The sequence below is a fragment of the Micropterus salmoides genome, unplaced genomic scaffold (genome assembly GCF_014851395.1).
Source record: "Micropterus salmoides isolate LMB-PRFRI ecotype aquatic unplaced genomic scaffold, ASM1485139v1 Ms_hic_scaffold_1, whole genome shotgun sequence".
Taxonomy (NCBI): Eukaryota; Metazoa; Chordata; class Actinopteri; order Centrarchiformes; family Centrarchidae; genus Micropterus; species Micropterus salmoides.
In genome coordinates this window covers 29,616,915-29,629,959 of record NW_024040040.1, presented here as the reverse complement: position 1 = coordinate 29,629,959, position 13,045 = coordinate 29,616,915, and the positions used below count along the sequence as shown (strand labels likewise).

The window sequence follows — 13,045 nt, the reverse complement described above, 5'->3', positions numbered from 1 at the left end:
TCATTGGATTTTCAGTCTACGTCGTTACTTTTCACGGTTTCCTATTGGCTGATGTTGCTGTCAGTTGTCGGTGACGTGAGGGTGATTTTCCTGGTGCGCTGTTGCAGCAACGAGAGTGGAGTTGTTTTGAGCATGACGGGGAGGTTATGCTTGTGCTTTATTAGTTAGCTACACGTAGCCTAAGCTAATATCTTCACTAGCCTGTATAAGAAAGAGTCTTGCTAGCATTCCAAAGGGATATAAATGACAACCACATTTCTGAATAGATAGGCTGCATTAGAGTGAATAGCTTTGCCAGGCAATGTTGGTCTTTTGAAAAATTGGATAACCTTCACTGGTGTGGATATTAGGTGCATGCACAAGTCGTTAGCCTACCGCTGGATAAAAGTTGGTATTTATAAAAGGTAGGTAGGCCTATTGACGTTGTGTAGATGTGTCGGCTTTCACCCCTAATGCCAGTCATTCCACCTTAATGAAAAGTCGCTGCAAGGTTTCCCCGTTAGCTGTTTGGAAACGTCAATGAAGGACACCTTGTTACAATGTAGCAACGTTAAGTTACATGTGGGCGCCCAGCATGCCAAACTCCGCTGAGAAAAGTACGTTTTTATTATGAAAGTTTTCACCACTGGTTTACACGAATAAAGAAATGTTCTGCAAAAGGGAGAGCCCATTTCATATTTGGCATACATTTTGCACAGATTCAGAGTATTTATAAAAAAGCTTTTGAGGTCTGTGATAGCAAAACGTGTACAACGAAGCTGAAAGTTAAACTGTATTTTAAATGGACTCTGGCTTTGTGAGGTATAACTTCTGACATCTTCCATTAGGTAGGCCTACTATGAATATTATATAGCATAAAATGTGGTATAGACACTAGGCTTCACAGGGTGAAGAGATTGTGATGTTCTCTCCTTACATGAGCTGTAATATGTTGTCTTGGAGCCTGTCAGAAATGGAAAGGCTTACAGTAAAATATCACCTTATAAAACAGCACCTTATGTAAATGTTCTTTACAAATTTTTTTGACACATTAAACATTTAGGATCTGGATGTGTATATAATTGCACAGAACAGATCATTTGTATTGGTGAATTACATGCAGCAGTGGTCCCCGGCAAGGTTCAGACTGGGTATGTTGCAGTTCTTGATCTGCACCTTAAACCCATGGCCATAACAGAGAGATTGGCGGGCTTGGGTTGTAACTTTATCGTCAACATCTTCGTATTACCAGTCAGCGTTTGCTTGGAAAATAGTAGTTACTGGATGTAGCTCTATGTTTTATGAGTATGTGTGTAACCCTCTACCTACATATTCTCTCAGCAAAGCACAATCATTTTAATATGCAAAAAAATGTATCACGATAAAGACGGTATTGCCAAATCCATGTCGTGGCAGAACATCACACCTTGAAAAAATTGATTAACAGTTTTATGTAGAACAACTAACTGATTAATCAGTTACTCAAATTAAGGTGTTATTGTTGATTTGTTTTCAATCCATCTGACCAGTAAGACTTTCTCTAGTATCTTGAACACATTAAAGACACATTTATAATGCAAAATTACAATATTATAGTTTGTTCACATTTGAAAGTCGCATTCATAACAACATACACATTAATCATGTGATGAATGACTTATAATACACACACACACACACACACACACACGCACACACACACACACACATACAAGGTAAAACATGACCATACTTATGAGAAAAATCTGAACCTGTTTATATTGTTTGTCTGCACACAGATCCAAATGGATAAAATGAAAAGACTTCGGAGTCAGGACATTAACCCATGCATTGAAGTAAGCTTACCGAGCCTTTACGTTCTGCATTAAGTTTTTCTGATTCTGATTCTATCAAATGTCTGCCTGCGGCTGGGATGTGACAGTGTCTCTTAAGTTTCTAATCCTGTTCTGTTGTTGGAACTTCTCTTTTTTTTCAGGAAAGCGATGCCTCCCAGAAGTGTTTGGATGCCTACAACTATGACAAGAGCATGTGTTCTGCCTATTTCCAGAGATATAAGAACTGTAGGAAATACTGGGTGAGTGTGTGTTTCCAACTGTGAAAAAATCAGTAAAGTGTTTAAGACAATGTGCATGTGAGACATTATAAAATATGGGAGTTGAATGCAGGGAAGGCATGCTTGTCATCACAGAAATCCAGGCTTTTATTTTCAGTAGCCATACTGGGCTGCAAGCATGTCTGGACCATGCTCATGGTTGGGAAGACAGCAATGGTGGTCATCCCTGACGCTGCAGTAGCGACACCGCCTGGTTGGGCAGGGTGTCTGTAAAGTGAGAAATAAAGTTGGGTGAAAAGAAGCAGCTAGTGGCGCCATGACACATGGAGGAATCACATATTTTCAAGCAGTGTCAAGCGTCACAGAGGGCACTAGGCAAATTGGGAAGAAATACATGAAAATCCACTCTTAAAATCAGTGCCAAACAAAATATCTCCGGACAGCTGTCATATAAAGTAGACACTTGATCTTGAAGTACTCTTTAAAGAGGTCATATTATGCTTTTTGGCTTTTTCCCTCTCGTTTATTGAACTATATACCTTTTTTGTGCATGTAACAGGTTTGCAAAGTGAAAAAGCTCAAAGTCCACCCTAAAGGGAGTTCCCATATTCCACAGAAAACTCTGCTCTGAACTGCCTGAAAACAGCTTGTTTGTAGTCCAGCTGTTTCCCTTTCATCCCTGTGTCGTCACAGGGATGCACAAAAGCAAACCACTTTTCATAATGCTTGCCCAGCGGCTACTCCGACACGCCCTCACAAACACCGGTGGAAAAACACTGAGCTGCAGCACACCTCCTCTCCCTTCCAAACACTAGCTACCCTCCAGGCAGTCAATGGACATAAAGTTGTTACTGTGATGTAGAGACAGAGCTCAGTTAAAACTTTATGGATGAAAGATACATTTGTTACAGATTAATAACTCACCACTCTTAAACTCTTGCACCAGTCCATGTTGCCAAGCTGATAAGGGGAACGTATACAGCTGAACCGAAGCCCTGTTTACCAGCTTCTCAGGGCCCGTTCTACTCTGCTACTGATTGGCTAGTCGTCGTTAACTAGGAACTGTGCATGTGCAACTCCCAACAAAGATCATTTAGAGACAAGATGTATCACTCCTTAGCTAAAACGAAGCCTTCAACACAGGGTGAAAAGAGGAGCTGCAGCAATGTGTCGTTCTTTTCCTTAATGCCAACTGTAAGCCAAAGGGGTTAAATGAGAGTTTCATCTTAATGTCTTGCCAAACTTCATGCAGAACTGGCTTCATGTTGTAAATGTGCAGTCGTCAGGGCCCAGCTGAGATAGCCCTGAAAATGTCATTATTTTCATAGACTTGCCACAGAAGACGTTAGTCAGCTATTTCAAAGCTAGGGAAGGCCATTTATTTCAGAATAATTTGTTATATTTGTTGGAATTCTCTTTACATCCCAACAGCAGTCACTAAATCAAATGCTCTCACAGAAAAATAAAAATAAAAATGGACTGTTGGACTGTAACACGGGATGAAATGATTGGCTGGCCATCCTGCCTGTCTACCTACCAACCTGTGCATGTAACAGTTAGGGTTAAAATGCACTTTAGTAATTATTTCCAATCTTTGATTGGATTAATCTTTGTCATAACTTGTAATGTATATTGTTTACTGTTAACACTGTTATGTTACCCAGCTGTTTCAAGTTTTGCAGGTGTTTTCACCTAGCTTTCTAGGTGACATTTGTATTACGGCAGGGGCCGATGTCATGTGACCAATGTAGCGCTGCAGAGATATTAGCATCTAGTTCTGTTATGTTGCATGTTTAGGATCAGAGGTGCAGAAAGAAAAAGACCATAAGATAATTAATGCGTTATATTGTCTTCTGCAGGTATGTTCTTTCCTTTGCTGAACGCTATAATTTTAATTCTGTCTGTTTCAATTGCCTGGAATTAGATACACCCATGTCCCTACCAATGTCCAGAGACTACTGAATTGTCCCTAGCAGTGATGTTGATTAAAAAATATATATATATATATACATACAGACGTGCTCAAATTTGTTGGTACCCCTCCACAAAAAACGAAGAATGCACAATTTTCTCTGAAATAACTTGAAACTGACAAAAGTAATTGGCATCCACCATTGTTTATTCCACATTTAATAGAAATCAGACTTTTCTTTTGATTGTTTATTCAACATAATATTGTAAATAATAAAACAAATGAAAATGGCATGGACAAAAATGATGGGACCGCTAACCTAATATTTTGTTGCACAACCTTTAGAGGCAATCACTGCAATCAAACGTTTTCTGTAGCTCTCAATGACACCTCTGCACCTGTTAACAGGTAGTTTGGCCCACTCTTCCTGAGCAAACTGCTCCAGCTGTCTCAGGTTTGATGGGTGCCTTCTCCAGACTGCAAGTTTCAGCTCTTTCCATAGATGTTCGATAGGATTCAGATCAGGACTCATAGAAGGCCACTTCAGAATAGTCCAACGTTTTGTTCTTATCCATTCTTGGGTGCTTTTAGCTGTGTGTTTTGGATCATTATCCTGTTGGAGGACCCATGACCTGCGACTGAGACAGAGCTTTCTGACACTGGGCAGTACGTTTCGCTCCAGAATGTCTTGATAGTCTTGAGATTTCATTGTGCCCTGCACAGATTCAAGGCACCCTGTGCCAGGCGCAGCAAAGCAGCCCCAAAACATAACCGAGCCTCCTCCATGTTTCACTGTAGGTATGGTGTTCTTTTCTTTGAAAGCTTCATTTTTTCGTCTGTGAACATAGAGCTGATGTTACTTGCCAAAAAGCTCCAGTTTTGACTCATCTGTCCAAAGGACATTCTCCCAGAAGGATTGTGGCCAATATGCCAATATGCATTTTAGCAAATTCCAGTCTGGCTTTTTTATGTTTTTCTTTCAGAAGTGGAGTCCTCCTGGGTCTTCTTCCATGGAGCCCACTTTCGCTCAAAAAGCTACGGATGGTGCGATCAGAAACTGACGTACCTTCACCTTGGAGTTCAGCTTGTATCTCTTTGGCAGTTATCCTTGGTTCTTTTTCTACCATTCGCACTATCCTTCTGTTCAATCTGGGGTCGATTTTCCTCTTGCGGCCGCGCCCAGGGAGGTTGGCTACAGTTCCATGGACCTTAAACTTCTTAATAATATGTGCAACTGGGAACATCAAGCTGCTTGGAGATGGTCTTGTAGCCTTTACCTTTACCATGCTTGTCTATTATTTTCTTTCTGATCTCCTCAGACAACTCTCTCCTTTGCTTTCTCTGGTCCATGTTCAGTGTGGTGCACACAATGATACCAAACAGCACAGTGACTACTTTTCTCCATTTAAATAGGCTGAATGACTGATTACAAGATTGGAGACATGTGTGATACTAATTAAAGAAACTAATTAGTTTGAAATATCACTATAATCCAATTATTTATTATCTTTTCTAAGGGGTACCAACAAATGTGTCCAGGCCATTTTAGAATATCTTCGTAGAATAAGCAATAATTCATTTCTTTTCACAGCTTCTTTGCTTTATTTTATGACATACCAAAGGCATGCAAGTATACATGATAAAATAGCTTTTAATTTCATCACTTCTCAGGAGGAATGAAGCATTATTTCAATGAGCTGTAAGGGTACCAACAAATTTGAGCATGTCTGTATATATATATATATATATATAGGCCACTGTTAGAAAACAGTAATAGTAATCTGAGATTTTGAGAATTAAATAAAATTATGAAAAAGAATTGAAATAATGGGAGAATAAAGTCATAATAGGTTGCTTGGAGTCATAGGTGCATGTTGCAGTCTCCAGTAATTTGAATAGCTCTGTGTAACTGCTGTCTCTGCATCGCTCTCACTTTGCTCTATCTGGGACTGTCTCACTACTCCAGGATGAAGTGGCTGTGAGCTGCCGTGAGCTGGATTTAACATTTGTGGTGAGCCTGATCAGAAGTTAGTTCTGGTTTGGACTGTACTCAGATAACGCCTCAAAGTGCTTTACAATACATGTCACAGTCATCCACACGCATTCATACGCTGATACAAGGTGCCAACTGCACATCAGAATGGAACTAACATTCACATTTGGGGTTCAGTATCTTAGCCATGGACACTATGACATGCAGACTGGAGGAGCTGGGGATCGAACCGCTGACGTTCTGATTAATGGACGATCTGTTCCACCTCCTGAGGCAGCCCACAGTCCCAAATGGTGTTCTGATACTACTATATCAGCAGAGCAATACTGTAGGCCTATAAGGTTGGTAGATTAAAAAAAAAAAGACTTTAATCTCATTAAATTATTAAATTCTTAAAATATTACGACTTGTACAAGAACACAGATACGTGGGATAGTTGTTTAGATGTTTTGAATGTGCAGAAAGTTTTGAACATGAGCTGTAAACTTGCTGAAATACAGGAGCTATTAAAGTCCAGGAATTATAACTGAATTAAAATAAAATTAAGTTATCATTGAGGTGAAAAGGTGCCACATGGACATTTAAAAAGGTTACTTCCCCAAACAAAAGACACAAAGAGAAGTGAAGACTAAACCATGCCTGCATATGTGCTGAGTCAGCAGGCATGATATTACATGAGAAAAGTTGATTTTCAAGAGAGGATATATATTTGAAAGCAACACAGAATGTCTGAGAGCTTTGCTACCTGATATATTTATATTTTCAATTGTCAAATGTGTGTTTCACTTTAAATAAATAAAGACATTTCCACCTTAAAATGATGCAGGAAATGAAATGTTTAATGGGAGGAGTAGGGTGCTTCTTGGCCCACCAGGTGTCACTGTTATCCCTTTTTCATGCTTTTAAGAAGAGTTGAGGTTAAATGTCAGTTTCAGTAGCTCCCAACTTGTGGTGTGCACTCTGATCTGAGTACATACTGTAATGTCAAATTAATGTATTTTAACAAAAAGACATCCTCACAATGTCGTTTTGCATTTCTGAGGGAGCAGAGGTGCAGAAAGAAAATGACCAGAAGCAGTTAATTAGTTGTATCATCTTCTGCAGGAGTAAATACATGCTGGAAACCATCCCTTGAGTTGTTCCATTTCAGGCCCTACCCACATCCATTACATGTGCACTCTGCCTGGGCACTCATTGAGCATGAAAATGTGTTTTGAGTGGCTTTGGAGGAAGGCCTGAAGGGAGGGGGTAGGATTTTTTCAGTTGTCTCTTGCTAGTTTCCGTAATGTTACCTACCCCAGCTTTACCAGGCTGACGAGAACTAACCATGGCATGGTAAATTGGTAGAGTTCCCCTTTTAATACAAACAAGCACAGCTGTATCTGCTTCTAGTGTTAGTAGAGATGTATCTTTCGGAAGTGTTTCTACTATTAATGAAAACTAGTCATATGAAACATGTTTTAAATTAAGCAACTAAGCCTTTCTTTGTTTCCTTGTAGCACAACATAATGCTGCAGAGGAGAAGAGCCGGCGTGAGACCTGACATGCCCACTGCTGCAGAGAGGCAGGAAATGCTCGCTGCTGTTGGAGGGAAACCATACTAAGAGTCAGTAGGGTCACGCAGAGACATTGAAGACCAGTGGACCCAGGAAATGTACTACAGGCCAACACATTCTGGTGATGCTACCACACAGCATTGGCTTCACGTGATCCAAGGCCCGACCTGTCCTCAAGCTCAGGGTGTGTGGAGGCGACCATCTGTAGAAAGTCTCTTCTGAAATAAAATGGAATGAAAGGAGAGCCACAGAAAGGAAAGACATAAGATGGGTTATTTATTGAGGTTAAGGTTTGTTAACGATGTGACATGAACTGACATAACTTGGAAAGAAATAAAGAGCTTTTTAAGTATTTTGGTATTGTTTGATGGAAAAAGTCCTGTACATGAATTGTTATGGTATTTGATAGTGATGTGCGGATCAATCGTAAACTATCAATATTTCTGATACCAACGTTTGCTACGCTAGGATCGATACTCATAAAAGGATCGATATCTAAACTCAGTCATTTGGAGTGAGTGTGTGTTTTATTATAAGTATCTTACTGTCACCAGGATGGTCTAATCATACTCGGTTGATAGGAACTACTTTTCCTTCCGCCTGTCAAAGTCATGCTTGTGCTACGGCTCTGTGACGGAGCTTCTTTGAAGTGAGCCGCTGCAGCCCTTTACATTTCCTGCGATTGAATACTGACTCTGGCTGACTGTAAAAACAGTCAGGTCTGGCTGTATTTTAGCTGTGAAGGTAATAATGTTGCTCTGTGTGATGTGTGTGCAAAGACAGTGAAATACTTTGGCAACACTGCAAACTTCGCTAAACATCTGAGATTAAGTCACAATAATAGGATGATGTTATGAAGCGGCAGTTCTGAGCAGGATATTTTTATTACAATTAAAGAATATGACAGTAGTTTGATGCCTTGTCATTAAACATTTGTTAAACTGTACATTTTGGACTGTGACAGAGACAGAAAGTCTTCTAAATCGCTAACAAAAGCCATCAGTTCTTTTCTCCTTTTTTTTCTTCAAAAGTGATAAATGCAAATGGAGAGGAAAATGTCAGTATGACAGCATAGGTCACCATGCTTTGATTGGGATCACTTTTTGGGATGGAATTCCTTTGTGTTTCCTTCCTGAGCTGCAATGGAGGGACTGAATTTCTGTGCTGTGCCAAAGTGACTAACCCCTGGACTGTGGGCCACAGCACCCCTGACACTGTACAGCAGAATGGCCCTCATTAGTTCTACATTATTACAGTAGATGGAATTATTGAAATATTTACCAATTTATTAACAAAAAAGCATTATTTTTATTAATGTTGGTGCAGATGAAACTGACTCAGCCCTGACAAATAAATAAACAGTGGTTTTAAATCAGCTCTAGGAGTGGAGCCCACAGTAATTTATTCAAGTACTGTACTGAAATATAGTTTTATGGCATTGGTATTATAACTTCATACTGCGTTAAGAACATATTGTGCATTATTCCCCCTACGCTATATTGACTTCAGTGACAAGAATCTTGCGTACATCATACATCAACAGTATGAAGACTAACCTCCACTTGGGCCAGATCCATTAAGATCCAACACATTAATAATTAAACACTGATTTTTAATGCAGGACCTGATCATATAATGTAGGCCATCGTCGTGGTACTGCTTCTCATCAGGCCATCAGCGTCCAGCGGGCTGAGATACTGCTCAGCAGGTACCAAACCGGTGTCGTGTGTCTCTGTGTAAAGATCCATGTGTTTTCAGTTTTCACCCATTCTGAGACCTCTCCCCGACCGCCGAGAGGGGCCGCTATTATAAACACTAACGGTAGAGAGAAGTATTATTCAGACTTCGAAACAAGACGGATCAAATTCACGGTCACAGGTAGGGTAGGCTGTAACTTCCTGACCTTACCCCTCATCTGCACTTTCAACCGTGCCAACTGGATTGATTTTGCTCGCCAAATGTCAATAGTCAATAGCCTAGGTGTACTGACAGAGTAGCATTAGAAGCAGACTGAAATTATTCATGGGGGAAAATTCAAGCAGCTGAATTGAAGTCTCTTCTCCGGCTTGTAAAACGCAGTGAACATTTAGTTTTAGTTTCTCAGATGCAACTAACCAGTCTAACAGAAAAATCTAAGCTAATGTTGATTCAGTTGTTGGCCTGTAGCCTCCAGGCTAGCAGGCTTTACAGTTGATAGTCTGCAGCACGTTACATCTGCTTCCCTGACACGCTCCTGCAGTGTTAGCTTGTAATATAGACCCATTTTACAGTGACCCTGAGAAAAGCTATTGACCTACTCAACTGCACTGGCACTGACTCAGGATTACCTGAGCGCACCTCCACCATTCAGCAGTTCAGTACGGAGACAGGTGTGACATGACATGGACGTCTTTTTTTTTTTTTTTTTTGCTGTCCAACAGCATTTCAGGTCTTAGCTGGCTGAAGTTTCACTTCATAATTTTAATGAAGTTGATTTTTAACCCCCTTTTAAAACCTTTTACAAAGTGCTCTACAAATAAAACACCAGTATAAAATGCACTGTGAGGCATTTTAACAGGCAGGCAGAGGGAATAAAAGAGTAATAAAACTTAACAATGGATGAATAAATAGTAGGCTATAATATACAGGTAGATGTTACAGTCAGAGTCACAAAGTAATTGTACTGTGATTGTTGCTGATACTGTGTGCTTGTGGGTAAAAACGGCTCTTGTGTCTGATTGTCTGGGTGAGTGCTTTGTTGCAGACACTGGAACGGTAGTTAAGTACTGTAACTCCAGATTAGTATAGGCGCAGCCCTCTAAAGTGTCGAGCCGACAGGAAGTTCCCGTGCTTTGAAGTAACTTTTGCTAGCGGCCAAAACGGCGGCTGTAACACCGTGGATCAATATATTTGACTGTCACAACCCGAGCGAAATGACTTGTTTCACTATCAAAATGTGATCCATTCGATCGATAACATTTGAAAAGGCTACACCAGCCGCACGTTTACAATTTTACCCTCATTTACGTTAGCGGAGGGCTAAACCTTAGCAGTTAGCCTGCTTGGCCGGCAAAAGTCAACACAGTGGACGCTGTAGCGCTACTGCGGACTAGCGTTTGGGGGTGTAATCGTAGAATGATGGACACACGGACGCACAAGTATAAATGCCTGGCTACGTGTGTAGCCTACGGCATAGCTACGCATGTAGACCCTATGCAGGAGTATAAATCAAGCTTAAGGCTATCGCTATTGGGTTTTCACTGAGCCTGCGGGTAGTCCTCCTCCTGATTGCGCCCCCCGGCTGAGAGAGGGCATCCCCCCCTCCAGGGGAGTTTCCACGGCTGTCCCACCAACAACCGCTGGAGGCAGGGAGACCAGGAGACCAGGACGCGCTTGTGCGCTCCGGAGCCACCAGAATCACAGCCAAGGCTGAAAACAGTAGGCAGTCCAGAAGGCGCAGGATCAGCCGAACCGGCGGAAAAGCATACAACAGCCGGATTGCCAAAGGGGGTGCGCGAAGGCTCAGTGAAAACCCAATAGCGATAGCCTTAGAGGGCGAAGCCTATACGAAATAGAACAGGTTGTGTCCGGGATGTGTTGGATCTGTAGTGAAGTTATGAGTGGAGGGCAGGTTGGCACCAATGATTTTTTCTGCAGTCCTGATTGTCCGTTGTAGTCTGTCCCTGTTCTGTTTGGTAGCAGAGCCAAACCACACAGTGATTGATGAACAGAGAACAGACTGAATAATGGCTGTGTAGATGTGGATCAGCAGGTCCTTATGCAGGTTGAGTTTCCTGAGTTGACGCAGGAAGTACATCCTCTGCTGGGCCTTCTTGATGATGGTGTCTGTGTTGGGCTCCCACTTCAGGTCCTGGGAGATTGTGTATCCAAGAAACTTGAAGGATTCCACAGCAGACACAGGGATGCTGAGTATGGTGATGGGGGGCAGAGTTGGGGGGCTCCTCCTGAAGTCCACTGTCATCTCCACAGTTTTAAGCGTGTTAAGCTCCAGGTTGTTCTGACTGCACCAGAGGGCCAGCTGATCAGTCACCCGTCTGTAGGCAGTAGAGTTGGGTATTGTTTAAAATTTTACCATACCAGTACCAAAACCAGTAGGCCTACCCTTAGTGATACTGATTCCTATAGAGCAGGGGTTCTTAACCTTTCTGGCAATCCGACCCCTTTCTGAAGTTGAAAATATTTCATGACCCCCCCAGCGGATCACACAGAATGCGTTTTTAGCCTTTTTAAAATTGTATTCTATTGGCAGTGAGTGTTCTGCGCACTGTTAATGTGCCCTGGGCGCCTCGCATTTTGGCCACCTACTGCGCCTTGAGCGCACGGAGTTTAAAAAAATTTAACTTGTGCCCGACGTCATTCGCGTTTTTTCCCCATTGTCCAATCTAATGAATGGAGAGACCTCAGTTGCACTGATGGAAGTTTACAGTTGCTTGAATTATCCCGAGACTGCAACAGTCTGTCTCTGACTCATCCTAAAATAAGACTTGAACCGACCGTCATCGAGATGAAGCCCCTGGACCAACTGATAGGCTACTACCAGTGGTGTCTCCCCTTTCTGAGGGTCTCATGTGCCCACACAGATCTCCCTATCCCTGTCTCCTGCGTGTTTGTACACCTCACACACTCAAAAGAATGCCATAGCAGATGTTTTTAGCAACAAAAGAGCAGAAAACCAAAGATTACAGATCGCTGGTGCTATAATCTTTGATAAGACTGACAGGACAGCTGCTTTGGTGATTACTCTATTACTCTTTTCTAAATTCAACCAAAAAAGGCACTGCAGTGCGCCTCGCATTTTCAAACCTGCAAAGCGCTTTCTGTCTGATCGGGGCCTGATTCTTCTTTGTCAGTTTATAGCGGTTGACATTACCGCCACCTACTGGATTAAACAGTGCAAAATATTCACTCAAAGTGATTCCATTCACATCTGTAGTCTGTCTAGTTATTTTTAAGTTATTTTTTCTATTTTTGTGTCTATATTAGCATTCTCACGACCCCCAGGTTAAGAACCAGTGCTAAGAGTACTTCATTCAATACCTTGTGTAAAATGCCACCTGTTGAATTAACAGTTACTGTTATAAATATTGGGAAATTGTATCAAATCGCTCCTTATCCTAATTAGATCATCCAATCTTGTGGTATTTTCAGAGAAAGGAGGACAGTTTGACAGGTGTATTTGTTTTTGTAGGTGTTATTGAATAATAGAAGAGCAGTGAAATAGTGTAGGGACCACTGTGAGTTGTGGAAAAGGAACTGAAGTTAAATTTTTAATACGTTTGCTGGAATTTTCCAGCAGTTACAGGCATAATGTGTGTGTGAGGTAACGTTTAATGACTTGCCCACGGATATACAGCTTACTTTATAGTTCACCAAGACATGCTGTTGTTGTGATGTTAGCTGTAGTAGCAGGAGAGCTGTGAGTGTCGCTGTCTGGAGCTGCTGTGCTGCTCTGGGACCGTCTCGTCCTCTCATGTTAGAAATCCAGAAAGGAGTCTGTTTAAACAAGTCACTAAATTACAATAAAGAGTCTAAAGAAGCAAACAGAGGAAAGA

General features: G+C 41.5%; 1 protein-coding gene across 2 annotated transcripts; it reads left to right on the top strand.

Moving 5' to 3' along the window:
* Positions 1-106: 106 nt before the first annotated feature.
* chchd7 (coiled-coil-helix-coiled-coil-helix domain containing 7) lies at positions 107-7,845 on the top strand. Of its 2 annotated transcripts, none has more exons than XM_038723629.1 (4): positions 107-404; positions 1,758-1,814; positions 1,955-2,053; positions 7,437-7,845. In XM_038723629.1, the coding sequence occupies exons 2-4, from the start codon at positions 1,764-1,766 to the stop codon at positions 7,539-7,541; spliced, it is 255 nt and encodes an 84-aa protein (XP_038579557.1). In that variant the 5' UTR covers positions 107-404; positions 1,758-1,763; the 3' UTR covers positions 7,542-7,845. The 2 variants fall into 2 exon arrangements, with proteins under 2 accessions (XP_038579557.1, XP_038579565.1); XM_038723637.1 differs by lacking the exon at positions 107-404 and adding an exon at positions 419-596.
* The last annotated feature ends 5,200 nt before the right edge of the window (positions 7,846-13,045 follow it).

Coding starts and splice junctions, on each gene's coding strand:
- chchd7 (XM_038723629.1), top strand. CDS start 1,764: ATGGATAAAATGAAAAGACTTCGGAGTCAGGACATTAACCCATGCATT. Junction 1,815..1,954: donor ACATTAACCCATGCATTGAA/GTAAGCTTACCG, acceptor CTTTTTTTTCAG/GAAAGCGATGCCTCCCAGAA. Junction 2,054..7,436: donor AGAACTGTAGGAAATACTGG/GTGAGTGTGTGT, acceptor GTTTCCTTGTAG/CACAACATAATGCTGCAGAG.